Source organism: Uloborus diversus, chromosome 2 (assembly GCF_026930045.1).
Source record: "Uloborus diversus isolate 005 chromosome 2, Udiv.v.3.1, whole genome shotgun sequence".
Lineage (NCBI taxonomy): Eukaryota > Metazoa > Arthropoda > Arachnida > Araneae > Uloboridae > Uloborus > Uloborus diversus.
Window position 1 is genome coordinate 88,674,561 of NC_072732.1, and position 20,197 is coordinate 88,694,757.

Consider the following 20,197-nt stretch of genomic DNA (forward strand, 5'->3'; position numbering starts at 1 on the left):
ATATTTTAATAATAAATTCATACTTTGTTATTAGTTGTTTTTTATATGTCTGAGCTAATACAAAGCTTCAAATTTTAGCTTAAATTCAATGAATCAAACGTAAAAAGCGATGGCCTTACCTCCAGAAACGTGTTGAGCGCCCTCTGACAACGCATGAGTTGATCCTGCAAGGTGTCCAAGACCCCAGGAAGACCAGGTATAGATAAAAGAGAGATTACACGATCGTCTTGAGCGATACTATCCATTACCATCCTGGTAGAACAGACATAAGCAGAAGCATTGTATTAATTCAAACTCAGTACTATGAAACGATACTTTTGTGATATAAAGAAACCTATTTATGGAATACTTCTGGTCAATGCATGAAAGTGGCAAAAGTTTTCAGTCCCTTTAGTTTCTGTATTTTAGAAAAAATGATTTAAAAAAAAAGTACTGACCTGAATTCTTTGCAAATAGACATGAATCGTGTCCTTTCTGATGGTAAAGAACCACGACCAAAAATTGGTTCCAGGTACACCCATTTCCTTTGAATGACGTTCAGCTGATGCAAGCACCGATCTAGTAAAGTCAAACGTTGATCCCATATGGAAGCTCTGTCTTTGAAATGCTCGTAGAATGCTGTATCCTTCAAAGACTGCAGTAGGCACTGGTTTTCACCTACCTGCCATCAACGATAATATTATAAATGAACTAGCAGACACAAATCTCAAGAGATTCGAACTGAGGCATTTTTTCACATTACGAAAGCAGTTTATTCAAAGTATTAAATTATTTACATGCATAATAAATTGCCTGTGTTTTTAAAGAAACCTACAGCTAAGTCTGAACGTGATGAAGTTTTATACTACTTAATTTTAGCACCCAGTCATGGTCGACATAATTATTTCAAAAATTCTATTACATTCATCTCTTTCGTACTTTCGTACTCTTCATTTTTTAAATAAAATTATTATTTGATCAAGATTTTGAGAAAACTAAAATCAAACAGTCTACTGTTTCTGGCTTTACGAAATGCGTTCCAAAGTAAACAGAACCATTTCAAAATTCAGATTCAGAATGCACATCAATGAATGGTTGCTTGTGGTGGAAGGTACATCCTTCACCGACATTCTGAGTATATTAATAGTAACTTATTAGCAGCTGAGTAATTATGTTTTAAGTAACAGTGTGTTGATTGCATGTTCAAAAATTAATATGCTAAAATGCATATTGAACAATGAATGCTTGGTAAAACTTTCACCGAAAGGCTTCAATAGATGAAGCAAGTTTATGGTGATAAATACTTATCTCATTACAGCTAAGTCCGCGCTTAATACAGGGTCCACTTGCAGATCTGGTCATAGGTCCCAAATGAAGTTTATTACGTGTTATCTATTATTATTAGTATTATTATTATTATTACGTGTTATCTGCAATCTCATGAGTTTGGATTTTGAAAGAGGGGAAATTCTTATCTGTTTGCAATGCTGCATCAGTGTAAAATCAAAACTCTGCTGCCTAAGTTATAATCAAAGTGTCAAATCTTAAACCGCGTATAACCAAATTCGTGTAGCAAGAAACCCCGCGTAAAAATGAGGGTCTGCTCTACTTTTACTTGACTAATTATGGTCACATCAGCTTAAAAGGTTCTTAAGTATTTTGATTAATGGCCAAACTGTACCTATATGAAACGAAAAAATCTAAGAAATGAGTACGCACCAATATAACGGCGATCCGATAAATAAAAGAGCAATATCAGGTTTTAAAAAAAGAAACCGTTCAAAAACGTAAACGCAAAGAAAATTCACAGTTGGTGATCGAAAATTCGAACTTATGTATGGAAAAAATATGGCAGGGTATTCTTGAAAGACACTATTTTGAGAGTCTATTAATGGTATTCCTACGAGTATTGATGAAAACTTGATATTAAAAGTACAAGACAAACTGCCCATTACTAGTTGGGTACCCATAACTAATAATTTACCCTATACTATAAAAGTATGGTGTAAATTTATCCGAACTGACCCAAAGATACCCTGAATGACTGCCTAAGTGACAAAATACACATTCAGCATCCTGTGTTTCATTTTTATCGTTGAAAATGAAGAGGATCAATTTAGCACTGCCTATTTCCTGTAGTAAAATTCTGGTTCATTTTTAAAATGACATCTTTAAAAAATGCAATTAATGACATCGTCGCAAAAGCATCCTCATACATATAATAGCGAATGATCGAGTAACACTCTTGTCTTAATCAACAATGAAACTCGCTCCACGGCATGATAATTTGATAATATTTTCTGGTAATGTTTGACATGCAGGGAAAGGCTTTATTTTGACAAGGCGGAACTGGATCCGGTGACTTTTAACTGTTTTACTGGTATGACTGTCATTTTAGGACAATGAAGAAACGAAAAAGTGATTAGCAATAAACGCTATCTACTGGAGTTCAGGGTTAAAATTTCAATAATCACAATATCATCAAACAGGCAATTGCTGCACTCAAACGTAGAAGTAATTTTCACTCGTCATACCTTGAGGGGCGATATTCTAGTTTATTATAAGCATTCAAGTTCTTTCTGCAAAATCTAGTGCTGGAATGGGTCATCTGAAGAATTGAACTCACTTTATTAAGAAGATCCTTCCAGTCTTTCACAAGAACTAAGGTATTAGACGAGGAATCCTGATGCTCCAAAAGAGAAAACCGTGTTTTAGCACCCCACAGATCCAACTCGTTAAGAGCCTCTCTTAGCGTCACTTCTCCTTGGGCCCGCTCATTCAAAGCCTGTAATAGGATAAAATAGATACATTAGCAAGTTTCACCTTTAACTGTATTTTATTATCAATATAAAAAATGAAAGAAGTTAGTCTGAATTCAAGTAAAATTCTACGATAACAAATTACTGCGAAAGCACTTGTTTTCACGAATCGCAATTTTCGCCAAAGTGAAGGTATTGGTGATTTCGCAGGCTGAAAAATTCGTAAACTTTATGTAAACAGGAGCGAAAGTTTATTGACAAAATATTTTTTGCGGCCTTAATTTTAGCGATTACGATGAGCTCGTGAAAATCGCGAAAATCTTTAAAATACAGTTGAAAATCCAAAAGTTTAGAACAAATGGAGATATTTTCTTCAAACATGGACGCAATGATTGATCAAATATTTGCAAAATTTTTGAGCTGCTGTATGTTCTTGGATGGTTGAATGGTAAAAAGGTATTATAGAAAATTCCATTTTGTTAGACTAGAGTTGCTAATTCTAGATATGAGCCAATATAATGTGTCAAAGCTTCGGAAATGAACAAATTTTCGAAATTCTTGAAGTTTTCGACTAAGTTTTAAATTTTTGTGCAAAAAAATAAGACGGAACTTCTGACGACTAATCGACTACTAAGTTATAAAGTAAGTTTGTATGACATAGTTTTCGAAAGTCAATCAAAATTAAAGAAGAGTAAAAGATAGTTGAAGCTAGTAATTATGCTGGAGACATTATTACAATCGCAAATGGAAATCTTACCTTGAGCGCTTCGATGTTTCTTTTGATTGCTGCCTTAACTTTCAAAAAGTGGCCTAACTGTAAGGCTTCTACAGACACGGTGGGCATTTCTAGTAGACGGAACAGCTCTCCCCAATGCTGGTTAGAGAAAGTTTCGCCCCGACAATATTTCAGCAGTGGTAGAATATCCTGGAAACAATAAATTAATGACTAATGAAAAAAAATTAGAGTTGTAAAAGTCTGACTGCATGACGGTGAAAGGCGTATAAAGATACTACTTAAGAGATAGGCTTGCCAGACGTCCCGGTTTTCAGGGCCGATCCTAAGGTGTCGGCCGCCCGTGTGCAAAGACCTATTGTGCCGCCCCTCAAGAGTAATTTGCATATTTTGACTCATCTTTAACGTCTATATAAATCTTTCTTTAAATTTCTATGGCAAGTTCGAATTTAAAAAAAGGGGGGGGGGACAGAAGAATGACCTTATAAAAAGGGAGAAATTTTTTATAGTAAGAAACTCCTTAGGTACAAGTTATATTTTTGAAGAAAGTAATAGATACCAAAATTTACTAGTCGTAAAAACGCATTTTATAGTCTTTCTTCGGTGACATCAGGGAAGGAACGGAGGAAGGGGAAGCGTGGGGGGAGATGTCAAGGGTTAAGGGGAGGAGGATTGCTCCAAGAAAATTATCGAAATTGGCGTATGAAAAATATTTTTAGTTAATCTTTAGTTGTGTTTGGTTGCAAGGACAAAAGAGTCAAGTATATTCAAGGTGCATGGAGAAATTTTTGAAATTGACGTCAAATATCGCAATTTTAGGAACTTTTTCGAGACTTTAGGTGAAAGTAATGTCGCAGTTCTTTCCTAAAATTCTTTCAAAATTGAAATCAATTTTAAGCTATTTTTTAAGACCGTAGCTTTAGGAAGGATCGGCGTTCTTCCCGAAAAATCTCCGAAACTGAAATTTTAAACCCGCAATTTTGGGTTACCTTTGTTGACGTTGCAAGAGGGAGGGAGATTTAATCGTCTCCCATCGAAAGATTTCGAAATATAAGTTTAAAACGCAAATTTAGGCCGTCTTTGGTGACGATAGAGGTCTCGCGGCTATCCTTCGGGGGGGGGGGGTAATTTCTCAGCACTATTTTTTCAAAAACCCGTTTTTGACTAGATTTGAAAACAATAGGGGAAATGTGAAAATATTCCGAACCAAAATATTTTTCGGAACTGAAATCCATTATCGGCTATTTTGGGGAAGGAAGGATGGAACTGATGTGATATACCCCACCCTTGGCGACTTTTTCCTGTTGGCGCCAAGAAAGCGTCGCCAAGAAAACGATGTATGACGACATATGTCATACATCGTTCTTAGCGATGCTTTTTTAGCGCCAACAGGAAAAAATCAGATAAAAAAACATGATCAAAGCACTTCAGAACACAATATATATAAAAACATAAAAGCACAACAAAAAACATCACGAATATATGCTTCAAAAATGTACAGGGCCGGGGTTTTTTGTAAACATATTAAAATACAATGAAATAAATTATTGTATTAATTACAAGTCGAAATTAATGCATTAATTTTTTTTCATCATTTCTCCGGGATACGAGCCCTTGGTCTCATTACGAAAGTACTATGAGAACTCTGGCTCGCCAGGACCTCGCTCCGCTCGGTCCGTTATCCCTCCGACTGTTAATATACATTACAGTCGGAGTATGGTCACAGTTATGTATATTTTCATTCAGACACCCAAGGGTGGCTCCTTCCGTTCAGTGTACAATAATGACACAGTTTTAAGTGTGAAATATGCACCATTATTGTGCAGATTTATTAATAAATTCAGCATTTTTAAGAGTACAACCGAAAGAACTTTCAATTGTTAACATAAAATTCAGTACCTAAAGGAGGCACGTTAATAGAATGTCTAAATAATTCGTGGCATCGATAAGAATTAACTTTTAGAACAAAATAACCGTACTATTTCTGTAAAATTAATTTACATACAGTAAAAATAAAGTTAAAAACTACAAGAACCCCTCAAGGATTTGTAAAAACAAAGAATTTTGGAAGTGAGAGGTTTTTTTTTAAATTCTAAAATAAAGAACTTACCTTTTTATGTGGTATAAATATTCACACTCAGTCTAAAACAATACATCATATGACAATGGCACGTTACAGATACACACCACGTTGGAGTTAACTTTTAATTAACCTTCAAGTTTGGAGAAACTGGCATTTTCTAATGTTTTTACTTCAAAACACAACTACTGAATTTAAACTAACACAAAATAAGCATTCCTGTAAGGTATATTGCACGAAACAACACCACGTATCTCTCCTGCGTGAAACCCAAACAACCCAAGTAAACAAGTTTGAACAGATCTGTAAGATTGCCTTCAGGTTGCTAAACACAGGTTAGTTTGGCCAGGGATGCCATGCATAAAAAATTATCGCCTCATTGGCGAGAAAAATATTTTAATTTTGTGCAAAAAAATCGAATGTCGCCAAATGGGGGGGGGGGGGGTATATCACATCTGTACCGGAAGGATTTTGGAGCTCTTAATCGGATATTTCTAAAATCGCCATTTTATATTATCTTTGGTGACGTTAACAAAACTGGGAAGTTTCTACAGATCTTTCGGATATTTTTCAACATTAATACATGAAAAATATAACTATATAGACTTTTGTCCACCTCACGATTGATGGATATGCCCTAGCGCCGTAAAAAGTTACATAAGCCTGGCAGTTCTCCTCCGGAATTCTTTAGAAATATGTCCCAAAATCGTTATTTTAAGCATTGTTTGATAACGATGGGACTAAGAGCGGGCGGGGGTTCAGTGTGCCCTCACGAACTGTGTTTTTGAAACTGAAGTCAATTTGAGGCTAGTTTAGGCAGGAAGCTGTGGCTCCACGGAACCGTCTAAAAACGAAATTTTCAGGTATAGTGATTGCGTTGGAGAAAAGGGGGATCCGGGGTCTTTCCCAAAAAGTTCTTGAAAATGATGTTTAAAAAACGCAATTTTAGTTTGTTTTTCAATACGTTAAGTGAGAGGGGGTGGAATTAGGGGCTTCTCTAAAGACGATAATTGAGACTGTCTTTGGTAGTAATGTTTGCAAATTTATTTCGGGGTCCTCCACTGCAAAAATTTCGAGAAATGCCGAAGCAATTTTATATGACGTTTGATGATAAGAAGGGCTGTCGTCTGAAAACACGTTTTGGATTTTGGAGCCAACATTTTTAGGCTATGTTTGGATTAAGTTAAACTGGAAGAGGTTAATCAGAGACTTAATTGGGTCCTTAAGATCGATGGTTCAACCAGCGAAATTTTCCAAAAGTAAAGTCCTAGAAACGCAATTTTAAGCCTTCTTTAGTTTCGTCAAGGAGGTCATGGCATCCTTTTGGATCTTCGTTTTTGAGCTACATTTAAATTTGCTTCCCGGGGCAAGGGCCCTGTCCTCCTACCTGATCTGAAACCGGGCAGTTCATTCAAGATTTTAATCAGAAAAATTGTCGTAAAGGGGGAAAAGTACAACATTTTAGTTCGTCATTCATATATGTTACTCTCAAGGGAGTCGCAATTTTCCACTTTCTCTCCACGCATATAGTTTGTTGTTTGAAATGCTTGCGAGAGTATCTAATCAATAATGCTTTTTTTTTTAATAAATAAAATATGTCTTCATTGTTTAGGTCTATAAAAGCTTGGGGGGTAAACATTAGTGGCCGCCCTCGGTGCTCCTTTTAGACGGCACCATTTCATGCTTTAGAAGGGGGCCTTTCCCCTCCCCTGTATCCATGCCTGATTACCGGTTCTGTCACAAACTTTGCAACCAAATGAAGCATGTGTGTTAAGAGTAGATAATAATAGATAATAAACACAATGTTCCCTAACATTCTATTTTTCTTAAACTATGTATGCTATGCTGTCGGGAAATTGACACATACTTTGACAATTGAACATTTAAAAATCAGCATATTTATTCTGCTTATTATAAATTATCTTGTGAGAAATTCTTGGAGAATTTTGCTTAATTATAAGAACTATATGATGCGGCCTGCGGCCGCCCCTTGCTTTGGCCGCCCTTGTGCGGCGCACACTCTGCACACCTACTAGGATCGGCTCTGCCGGTTTTCATGGAAAATCCCGGTGTCCCGGCCGGTTTACGTCAGATCCCGGAAAAAGATAATTTTATAGATGACCAAAAAAGTAATATTAACTATGAAGGATACTTTTGGATAATTACTTTGTCATTTGAAACATAGACTTATAAAATTAATATCGAATCAGCTTGTGAGAATTTTTACAACAACATTAAAGCCAAAAAAGACTTTTCAAAAGAAGTCCTAGCGAATGAAAAATACATGTAGGTATTGTTCAAGTTTTTATTCCTTATTCAAAGTATTTCTTCTTACTAAAGTAGCTAATAAATATTAACATGTAAAAAATAAAGTGTTTTAAGCTATCTGCTTCTGTCATTTATTATTACCCCTGGTTTAAGCTCATAATTAGTATTTATTCATAGCACTGAGAATGAACTACCCTCTAAAATACGCTAAGAATCAGTCAGGGGTGTGCTCCTTTAAAGGATGTTTACTGGTTTCCTTTTGAATACTCGCGACAAGGGAGGGGGGTATTCCGGTGTCCCAGTTGGACATTTCAGAAATTTGGCAAGCCTACTTTAAGATGAATTTATGATAGGAACATAAGAACCAATGTAAGGATATGCTTATGTTCTTGGATAGATTGAATTTAAATCTTTAATGTAAATAACTATGAACAATGCTGTTGCACTTGTGTGTTAAATTTTTTGAAACACTTTAATTGTTTGACAAAATTTAAATCTTTCTCTTCACAAACTAGCATTGCCAAAACTAGAACCTCTATGTTTAAAGCTGTATGGAATCCTCTCTGTGGGAGAAACTAACACGATTTTTGGAAATGGCTCCTCTCTTGGCTCTTGAAATTAAAAAAAAAAAAAAATAATTTATACTTTGTGTAGCTTTCTACATTTGACAACATTTTGCTTTCAGCGGAAAAAAATACATTACATATGGATTTCGGTGTCAACTGGTAAATAGTTCCTTATAAATTTTTCAAAAAAAAAAAAAGAGAGAAAGAGAGAGAACTTGTTAAATATAGATCACACATAAAACTAAAAAGCAAACACTAGAAAATTCTCACCAGGTAATCATTGATATCTTGATGTAATTTCAAGGAAACCGCAGAAGCATCAGCAGTTGATTCTTTACTCCGAATTTTGTCCACCCATCCATGTAAGAATGATTCAAAATTATGCATCTTGCTCCTGTTTCAAAAGAACAACAGCATTCAAAAAATGTAATTGGAAACATTAGTGTGATAATATGTGCTGAAATTGCAAACGAGTAACAAAAAGAAGCCTCAGTTTCATTCAGTCAGTGTGAATTCAAACCAAATTCATGCTTTCAAGTTAAGGCATTCTGTTTCAGAAAATTCTAACTGTTAGTTTCTAATGGGAAAATTTTTAATTCAAACGCATTTAGTCCGATTTAAAAAACTTTCCAGAGGAGAGTCTCCCGAACCACCTCTAATGTGCTCTAAGATCGTCAAAAATTTGATTTTTTGGAATTTCGAAAAACTCCCTGTATTAAGTGCCGATCCCTATCACTAAAGTGTTAAGAAATGCGTGTCCCTAATTGTGTTTTTAAGGCTACAATTCAGGAAAAATTTCGAGGGAGAGACCTCTTTTTTGTATCATTATTGAAGATCGTATAAAATTACGTTTTTGGAACTTCCGTACCGAAAATATTTCGAAGGAGAGTTACTCGTAAAAAAGAGTGGAATCCTAGGCATGGGCCTCAGCAGAGAGACATCAGATCGGCAAAAAAGACTGAATGCTATGTCAGAAAATCCAAAACAATGACACAATTTTAAAAACGTGATTCAAACTTTTTAAACATGGTTTTAGAATTTGTAGTGGAAGGAAATGTTTACCGAAAGACAATCCATTCCTCCTTAGCAAAGGTTTGCATCTCGTTATGAAATTCATCAAATAGTAACCACACTTCCTCAGTTTTCTCTAAGTCCTTTTTCAGATCTTCGATCTGGAATGTGGGCTCTGGAAGGTTGAAGTGTCGGATGTCAGCCCTAAAGAAAGGTTATTCAATTATTTATGTATCATAACCCATATATTTGCTAATCTTTAAACCCCCCAACAAAAACAAAAAGCTGGTCCAGAGTTGAAGAGTCTAACTTCCGTACAGTAACATCGATTTCCTAACATTACCTATATCTAACTTTAACTGGTAATGGAACCATTCAACTGTCAAAATAATTCAATTTGTACAATAAGAAATTGATTTGGAAGAACTCCAATTTTAATTACAAAATGATCAGAAAGTTAAATTTTTCTAAACCGCACCATAAAGACAAGCAGAAACAAATGTCTATCTAATCTATGAATTGAGTTCAATAGGTACCAAAAAATTTCTCCTAAATAACCGGACACACCTCAATATTTTTAGACTTGTGGGTAGTAATATACTGGAAGAATTTTAGCTTTTTATTTCAACTGAAAGAGGGTGCTCAACCCCCTCCCCCGAACTTCATAAATGTGGGGAGGGGTTTAAAAAAATACATTGAACTCAAAAAAACAATGCTACAAATTATAATATACATGAGTAATATGCTTGTACATTGCAATAAAATAATTATTTATATATAAAAAAAAACAGCTGCGGAAATTAAATGTTTCTAAATTCGTGACATTTTCTATGCTACGGCTTATGTTAAATTGAGGGGTCATTGAGCTCCTTCTTAAAGAGGAGCTAAAGAGTAAGAAGCTAAAACTTTCACAGCATAATACTATTAGTAAGTCAAAAAAAAAAAAAAAAAAAAAAAAAAATAGAGGGTGTCCTGGACTCTAGCTTAAAAAAGGTTTTTTTGGACCACCCTAACATACACACACACATACTTCAGCCGAAAGGCTTGGCAACGAATTAGCGAATATCTCATTTCTAAGTTAAACCCCACAGGGCTTTTCTCCTCCTGCACATTAGGTTAAAAAACGCTATCCACGACTGTCAAACCATTAAAATACTTACCGTGCACTGGTCGACTTGTTTATAAGTCGAGCTTTTGAACGAAACACTAAAAATTAAAATTTCGTGTATGAATGAAATCACATTTTTACGTTTTTACTTCCTTTTACATAGTAAAGAAAATATTGTATTCCCGAAAAAAATGTCACTAAAATATCGGCCTAAATTTAGATTTTGCTGACCCAGAATAAATTTTTAGTTGTTTTTTCCGTCCGACCGCACGTGCATTTGTACCCAAGAACGTATGGACGCCCAAAATATCCATTTTGACGATCCCCTAGTTCTACCACGAGTTTTCTTGTGACATCTGTCCGTATGTGCATACGTATGTATCCCGCTCAACTCAAAAATGGTATGCCGTAGAAAGTTGAATTTTGGTATGTAGACTTTTTTTACACCTTTTTTGGGGGGAAATTAGTGTTAATTTCAATGCAAACTCAAATGATGTTATAATTTGTCAAATACTTGGCAATATATTACCAAACTTTTGGTCGCTAAATTTTGAATTTTGCGAAAAAAATTATTATTTTTTGAATCAAGTTTCACAGTTTGGCAATATTTAGAAAGTTATCCATTGAATCACACTAAAATTGTCGATATTGGGTGAATTAATCTCCGCTCAACGCTTTTTTGCATCGACAAACTAGAGGTGAAAATATTTTAAGTGTTTCCTTGCTTACTCCAAAGAACTATTAAATTAGGGCAAAGTAGCCATATTTCATCTTTTCCTTTTTCTGTAATAAGCGCGTACATTAGTGCATGCACTTTTCTTTAAATGTTAGTAAAAAACATGGATTATTTAATAGATGTAAAAGAAAGAAGTATGGTGTCCATATTAGATTATTTTTTCCAATTTCAGATGAGTCCTATTTGACAACATCGAGTCCGAAGATACATTGCTCATGAAAAAGCAATGCAACAATGAAGCAGTGCTGATGAAAAAGCAAAATTGGATTCTAAATTAACTGAGCTTCAAGAATATTTAGATTCTTATCAATAATTATCTACATTTTGATAAGTTTCAACGGTAAATATTAATTCTCTAATGAAACTAATAGAACGTTTAGAAGTCGGAAACTCTCTAGAGTCTAGCTGAAGGCAATAATTTTCTCTCTTAAAATATCCCGAACATCGGCAATTGAGCATTCCATCATTGCTCCTCCCTCCCCCCCCCCTCTCTCTCTCTCTTTCTCAACACGTTTATAAGTCAAGCCCATTTTTGACTTCGAACTTTTATTAAAAATGTTTTAACTTTTACACAGAAGTATCGATTATCTTATCTCTACTAATAATAAAGCTGAAAGTGTCTTTGTCTGGATTTCTGTGACGCGCATAGCGCCTAAGCCGTTTGACCGATTTTCACGAAATTTGGCACAGAATTAGTTTGTAGCATGGGGGTGTGCACCTCGAAGCGATTTTTCAAAAATTCGATTTTGTTCTTTTTCTATTCCAGTTTTAAAAAACATTTTACTCTGCAAATTATCACAACGAGGAAGAGTAAATTACGAAATTATCATAACGTGGAACCGTAACGTTGGGGAGCAAATGAACATAGCAAATTGGCGAGAAATTCATCATCTATTATTTGTAAATATACAGGCGAACCAAATGACCTTTTAATTTTCTACTACGGACAAAGCCGTGCGGGTACCGCGCTAGTGCAAAATAAACAAATTACCAGAGATTTTCATTCATGGTATAAAGCGCGTCAAACTCTGCTCGCTTCTCTTTCAAAAAAGAGATAATGCCACGTATTTGCTCAGAATCTTCTATTTCCAGATCGCTCTTAGGCTTGAACTGATACCAGCGGGCAGCAAAGCGATCTTCCTCTTGTTGATAGCTTTTGAGCTGTGAAGAGACGCTAGCCTTCAAGATTTCCATCTGCAAAAGTGGTGTGAATTTGAGGTTCGGAATCATTTGTAAAATTAAGTACTGAAATACAAGAAATACTACTTATACACTCACTTGTCTCTCAACAATATCATGATGGTCGGATAAAGTGTTCTCAAAAGTTTCCCATAAGACTCTTATATTTCCCAAGTCCATCATAGAATGTTTTGACCATTTTCCGAGGAATTCATTTTTTGCTTCTAGCTCTTTACATTCCAACAAAACCTGAAATTTTAAAAAAAATAATAATAATATTTCCTTCTTCGTTTAAAGTTTTTTATGGTAAGCTTTTATTTCTTTTTTTAATTGATTTTTTTTATTTACCTATTTATTTGGAGTAAAACAACAACAGTGGCAATAACATATTTTCTGGAGAATATTCAAAGTATATTATAAAAATGAAAAACATCAAATTACAAAAAACATGTAGCGCAGCTTTTTGCTTCAAACCCTTAAATATTTTACCTGTTCACGTCTGCTGAGGAATTCCTGGTGTTTTGTCTTTGCTTGAGTAATGTCCTCTACTGACTGAGGATGACGGGTGAGAGTGTCTGTCGCTTCAGTCAAGAATTCTTGCACAGAGGACACAGACGTAGACACTGATCTCTGCAAACAACGAATCATCGTACTCTCTAGTTCTGATATCAAGTAGTCCACATACGCTTTGGTTGGAGCATAATTAACTACGATGCAATCAAATTTTTCTTCATCTCTATAAAATAAATAATAATAAAAGATCTTCATTTGCTTCAGCTTCAATATAAGGTTTGTATAATAAACACCTTAAACTTTCACGATAAAAAACTCATAAAGTTTAAAGTTTCTTACAAAAAATATTCACAGGTCACATATACCTGTATAAAACAAAACTGAAATTTCCGGCAGAGTTTGAAACAAGCTCACATGACTTCCTTTTACTCCAATTTAATGTCATTTCCCCATTACTGGAAATTTTAATGTGATTCAATAGTTTACTCTATAAATATCACCAACAATGGCCAAATGGAAATCAGATTTTTTTGAAAAAAATGTCAAATTTGTCTCCAAGTTGCGAACAAAACTTGGCGACCAAAAGACTGGCAATATATCGCCAAGTGTTCGCCAAATTATAACACCACTTGAGTTTACTTCGAAATTAACAATGATTTCCCCCCAATAAGGGGCAAAAGACCCCTTTAGAAACACCCGAATGCAACCCAAAAAGGGAGGTGCACAACTAGACCCCACTAGGAGTCTACGTACCAAATTTCAACTTTCTAGGAGATAGTGTGCTTGAGTTATGCGACATACATACGAACATCCGCACACACGCACATACATACATACGTACATACAGACGTCACGAGAAAACTCGTTGTAATTAACTCGGGAATCGTCAAAACGGATATTTCACGTGTCTATACGTTCTTAGGCACTTATCCACGTATGGTCAAGTCGAAAAAAAAAAACGCAATATTCATTCGGGGGTGAGTAAAATGGAGATTAAGGTCGATTTTTGAGTGAATTTTTTTTTTGCGAATACAATACTTCCTTTTTCGTAAAAGGAAATAATACAGTGGTGGACAAAATTATAGACTCAATTTTTTTTTCCTTTTGTTTCAATTATAACATGACTCAGTTTAAATTATTTTCATTGAAGTGAAGATGAATAGTTGAAGAAATAGTTTTAAAATTGGTACATCTTATCAATTAAATTAAAAAATTCATGAAATTAGAAAATTTGCAAATTTAATATTTTATCATTACGTGAAACCTGGACAAATGTATAAACTCAAAGGTAAAAAATCCAGGATTACGAGAAAGTTTCGTTCCAAAATGTTAATTTAACGCCGTAGAATGAAATAAATGGTTGTCATCAGTGATTGCTAAAAGTTTTGGTTTTGGAAATTAATGAGAAACATATAAATGCACCGCTGGACAAAATTATAAATTCATTTTTTTTTTCCATTTTTTCAATCATAATTTAACTCGGTTATTTTTTTTTCCAGTAAAGATAAATAACTGACTAAATAGTCCTAAATTCAGTATAACTCATAAACTTCATAAAATAAATAATTTAATTAAAAAAATTCTCAACTTTAATATCTTAATTCGCAACTCCAATAAACTGTAGGGGCGCTGCAGCCACTGTCTAATTGCGGATGAAAAAAGGTAAAACAAACAGATGCCGTAACTTATAACTTGCTTTGAAGCTTAATAAATGACAGTAATATTTCATCGTACTTGTAGGAAATTTTCTTTTCTATTCCTTTGAAATTACATTACACCATAAACTCTCTGAAGCCTGTGATTTTCTCCAAAGAAAACACGTGGAACGGAATGTTTTACCTTTTTTTTAGCATTGTTAATCACTGCAAAGTAGCGTATTCGAGCTCTGGAGTTGCGAAAAACACATGAAACCTGAACAAAAGTATCAACTCAAAAGTAAAAAACTCTGAAGTTTGGTAGAGTTTTATTAAAGAGTTTTGAAATGCCTCAAGATTTAAAACTTACAAAGCAACAGGTAGGAAAAAATTGTGGCCTATAGATATGCTGGTAAAACCCAGCGCCAAATTTCCTATGTAGTTAAATGCTCCCAAGGGCAGTAAAAAATGTACTGAACTATCCGCCAAGTTATGGAAAAAGAAAAAAGGACGGGGAGGCATTCGAAACTGAGAGAGATCGATTTTACGCACAGCATCAAACACTGGAGCTTCTTCCAGCAAAATTCTGAAGACTTTAAAACTCAAGGTGAGCTCTAGGACAGTTAGAAGAGATCTACAACAAGCTCAGAATATTAAGTGGAGAAAAAGGAAAACAGAGTCAAAGCTGGAGGTTCGGCATATTACTGAAAGATTTCAATTCGCACAGAGACATATGTCTTGGAAAAAAATGTGGAATTCAGTTGTTTGGTCCGATGAAAAAAATTCAACTTGGATGATCCAGATGGCTTAAGATACTATTGGCATGACATTAGAAAACTAGTATGTTGTGGCCATCACGAAACTTTCTTCTATATTTTTCTTTTTTTTTTTTTCTGATCCCTCCCCATGCTTGACAATATGCAATATTCCCAACAAAAACAAAATTACACATGCAAAAACTAGACGATCATCCCAATGTCTGAATTATTGCAAAAGCAAAGCAAATAGTGAAAATTGAAAGTTATTTTAAAAGCCTTGCTTGAATTAATTATAAATATTTTATTTGTTAACAAACATAAGATGGCAACAGTTAAAAATTTTAAATCATTGAGATAATATTTCCGATCAGGGCCGTGGTAGCCCGATCGGTAGAGTGTCGGATTCGGGGCCGTAGGGTCCTGATTTCGAACCTCGATGGTCGAAGATCCACCGTCGTCATTAAAGGGGACTGGGCGACATTAAATATGCTCGTGGTCTCAATGTCCTCCGAGTGAAACGATACCTCTGGGGGTGCTAGCACCAGGTAGCTATTAGCTCCTGGACTAGTTCTAAATTCTCATTAACTGTTCGATCCGGTGATGGTGCTGCCATCTATCGGTATAAAAAATAATGGAGGCAAGGCACTTAGTATGCAGTCTTCGACATAAATACAGTTGTAGTCAGATGTGACTCGGAATCGGAATCGGATATTTCCGATCATTTCCATACAACTAAAATCACGAGAAAATGCGCAGACGACAATCTATTACGATTTATCTTTCTTATTGTTGCATTAATAAAGCTATTTTTATTCGCAAAAAAAAAAAAAAAAAAAAAAAAAAAAAAAAAAATCAACACCTCTTGGAGCGATTGGCGTCAAAATTGAACCAAAGCCTGTTTACATATGGATTAACATATATTCCAAATTTCAACCAGAACGTAGTATTACTTCTTGCGATAGGGCACTCACAATGGAAAAAAAGAACGGGCGATTGCGCTACTCCCTTTCTAGCTGTTGACACCAAAATAAAATCAGCTCTTATACCCACTAAGGGCTACTTGCCGATAAATTTTTCTTTCATTCCGTTCATTATTTCTTGAGATACAGCAGTCATAATTGACGACAAAAAACGTTCTATAGCTCAACCCCCGTTTGAGTTATTGACACCAAAATTGAATCAGCACCTGTTCCTGTTGATGGCAACATATGGCCCAAATTTTGTTTGATTCCGCCAGTTACTTCCTGAGGAATAGCAAGCACGCGTAACTCAAAAAACGTCCCATTGCTCCACCCCCCTTGGAGGAATTCGCGCCAAAACCAATGGGCACAAGTTCACATTGGGGCACATATGTGTACCAAATTTCGTTCGATTTCATGCGGTAGTTTTTGCTGCAGAGCGGCCACAAAAAACTGGTCACACACAGACGTGACACACATACACTAACACAGGGGCGGCAAATAGGGGGATCAAGAGGGGGCGGTCGCACCCCCAAATTTTCTGAGCAGAATGATAGAAAATGAGTGAATTCAATTTATGTAAGACGGAAATCTATGTTCATTAAAGGAAATCTCGCTGGTTCTCAGCAACTGTTTGATGAAACTCGACACATTCCCAGACTAGAAAAGTGTTTTTCATTATTTGGATGATGACTTAGAATTTCATGAAGTATTTTCCGGCCTTTTCAGAACATAGAAAACTGATAGAGAACCATAGGTAATTTTAACTAAAGAAGACATTTCTTCATGTAGGCTAAATATTTCATACTTGTGCGCTCAGTGTAACGATGGTATGTCCAATATGAAAGGCTCGTGCAAAGTGATGTGGTTGCATGGTTTTCACAAGAAAATTCCTTGATATTTTACATTCACTTTTAGGTTCATTTTTCGTGTATATTTACTTAGTGAGTGTTCATCGCTTTCTTCTGCTAAAAACACGTTTCAGCTGTTCAATGCATTATATGCATTCATAGAAACTTCTTAAAAATGCATGTGATTGTTGAATTAAAAAAAACATATCAACAAATACCTTTTATGGGGATCTATAATTATACAATCTCGGAGTGACACAAGATGGTCTTCAAGAGTTAAAACCATAAAAACATTTCTCTATAATTTCAAAGCAGTGATTTGGCGACTGGAAGAATTATTGCAAAAGTATTCTTTCAATATGGTGAGGAAAGCTCATGCCCTTTAGCATGTATGACTTCGTTTGAATTTTTATTCAATTTGTTTATATTGAGGAAAGTTTTTGAAAAATGCTTTACTCTATCAAAACATCTTCAATCTGCTACCCTTAATTTTCATACTATTCAAGCCACAGTTCAATCTAGAATCTACAGTTGATCTGTGCACCATACTACCATAATTCAATCTACAATTGAAACTGAAAATAGATTTTACACAGATGTATAATTCAATTAAACGTGAAACTTTTCAAAAAAATTCTTCCTCCGAGCCAATTTTAAAAAAGCGGAAAAGGAAAATAAATAAAACGAGCTGATGTGCGCATCACATGACTTCCTTTTACTCCAATTTAATGTCATTTTCTCATTATTGGCAGTTTTAATGTGATTAAATAGTTTACTCTCTAAATATCACCAACAATGGTTAAATTAAAACCAAATTAAAAAAAAAATTAAATTTTTTTTAAAAAATTGCCAAATTTGTCGCCAAGTTGGCGATATATCGCCAAGTGTCCGCCAAATTATAATACCTCTTGAGTTTACATCGAAACTAACAATGATTTCCCCCCAAAAAGGGGCAAAAGACCCCCTTTTGAACATCCGAATGCAACCAAAAAGGTAGGTGCACAACTAGATCCAACTAGGAGTCTACGTACCAAATTTCAACTTTCTAGGACATTCCGTTCTTGAGTTATCCGACATACATACGCATGTACGCATATACATACAGACGTCACGAGAAAACTCGTTGCTTTTTTATCTGGAATCATCAAAATGGATATATCGCGTGTCTTTACGTTCTTAGTCACTTATCCACGTGTGGTCGAGTCGAAAAAAAAAAAAACTCAACATTCATTCGGGGGTGAGCAAAATGGAAATTAAGGTTGATTTTTGAGTGAAATTTTTTTTGCGAATACAATACTCCCTTTTTTGTAAAAGGAAGTAGAAAGTGACAAAAATCTACCTGATGGTGTGATGTCAAACATTGATTTTTTTAAAAATATTTTGTATGAAGTAATAGATTCAGTTTCGAATGAAATTAATACAAGATTTGATGATAATTATTTTTCTGTATGGTTGGCTCTATATTATTTGGATTGGATTTTGAAAACAAAAATTAAAGTGTTTCAATTATGAGTAGAATTTTTAGCATGAGGCAAGAAAAATTACAATCAATATGCCGACAGCTGGTTATCATATCCAGAGACTGCAGTTTCGTCCTTGCTATGGACTCATCATTCTGGAATAGGGTCATTCCATGCGAAATGAGCAAATCAGCTGTGGCTGACATGTCACGGATTTCAATGAAAATTTTTATTTAGGTAAACCATGCATATCTATGAGGGAATGCAAAGTATGGAAGTTTAAAAACGGTTTGTTGCTTTGTTATTGAAATTAGAAGTTGATGCTTACGCTAAGCCTAAATTTTCAGAGTTCATGGCGGACAGTTTGTGACTCAATAACTCCATAAGTTATAAACGTACACTTGAAAAATAAATATCTCCATATTCTATAAACAAATCTCTATTGGGAAATAGCAAAGTAAAATTTATTGGAATCTTTTTTTGAATCTGAGATATTAACAAAGATTGAAATTTTGCCAATTTACTTTAGTTTTCAATTCACTCTTCCAGCTCTTTTTAATGAAAAAATAACAGTAAAAATGATTCCGATTGAAAAACTATCTATAACTGACTATCTGCTCTAATTTCGTAATTGTTTATGAATTTCTTAATGACGAAATCGTACTTTAAAAAATCAAAAATTTCCGAAAATTTCATTTTTTCCTCTATTTTAGATGTTTTTTTGAAGATGAGGGAATGCTCTTAAATTTACTCAATTTTTTTTACGTAACACATTGAAGTGTCTTTTAGATGCTACTAAATTTAATTCATTGGTATCAGCGTATTTTTGTTGCTAGAGTAACTTGAACTAAGGTAAAATTTCATTAGTTACTTCTTTTTATTGTAAATTTAGCAAAACTAACCATATCTTTCGTGTTTCATTTTCTCAAAAGCATGTTTATGAAGTACTTGCTGAAATGTTTCCTAAATTATTGTGTTGAATTTTCCTCTCCATTCGTTACATAGGAAAAAAGGTAGCTCTAAGAGAATATACTAAGTTTAAAGTTATGGGCAGAGGACCATCTCGTCTAATTTACAATAGCATTTGAGATTGGACTATGAGTTTGAGGAAATTTGTTTTATCCATGAATAAGATATTTGACGAAATACACTTCATCCCCTTTTGGTTTACAGGGGTCTAAAAATGTCATTTTTGTCATTTTTCCGATTTTTGAGGGGCTGTAATCTATAAAGGGTACACAAACACACAGCAACAGTTACATATTCTTTTTAGCATGGTTTCAGTAATTAGTTTTTGCCGTATTTCATTTTGTGTTTCCGTCCCCTACGCGAGTTATCCCCCTTTGAAATGGGTAAAATTTTTACATTTGACCTTGAACTTCAACCTGTTGCCGTTATTTTAATTATTAACTTACAGCTACGTAACTCAGCATGTAAGACTATCAACTTATGCACTTTAACATCAAAGCTTTAAATTAACTATCATAAATGTAATTCCAATAGATTTTGGCCAAAATGCAAAAAGTCCCTTTTTTGACTACGAAAATCCCTTTTGATGACCTCTAAAAAAAATCAAAGGTCCAGTTTTGAGAGAAAAAATAAA

At 34.6% G+C, this 20,197-nt stretch overlaps 1 protein-coding gene across 1 annotated transcript in view; it reads right to left on the minus strand.

Annotated features, from left to right (window-relative positions):
* The window catches only part of LOC129235279 (cytoplasmic dynein 2 heavy chain 1-like), a 288,399-nt gene that overhangs the window by 178,775 nt on the left and 89,427 nt on the right, over window positions 1–20,197 (minus strand). Inside the window, 9 exon segments of the mRNA XM_054868999.1 lie at window positions 120–252; window positions 438–661; window positions 2,606–2,764; window positions 3,496–3,663; window positions 8,656–8,779; window positions 9,448–9,600; window positions 12,232–12,434; window positions 12,519–12,668; window positions 12,909–13,155. Coding sequence (XP_054724974.1) covers window positions 120–252; window positions 438–661; window positions 2,606–2,764; window positions 3,496–3,663; window positions 8,656–8,779; window positions 9,448–9,600; window positions 12,232–12,434; window positions 12,519–12,668; window positions 12,909–13,155 — 1,561 coding nt within the window.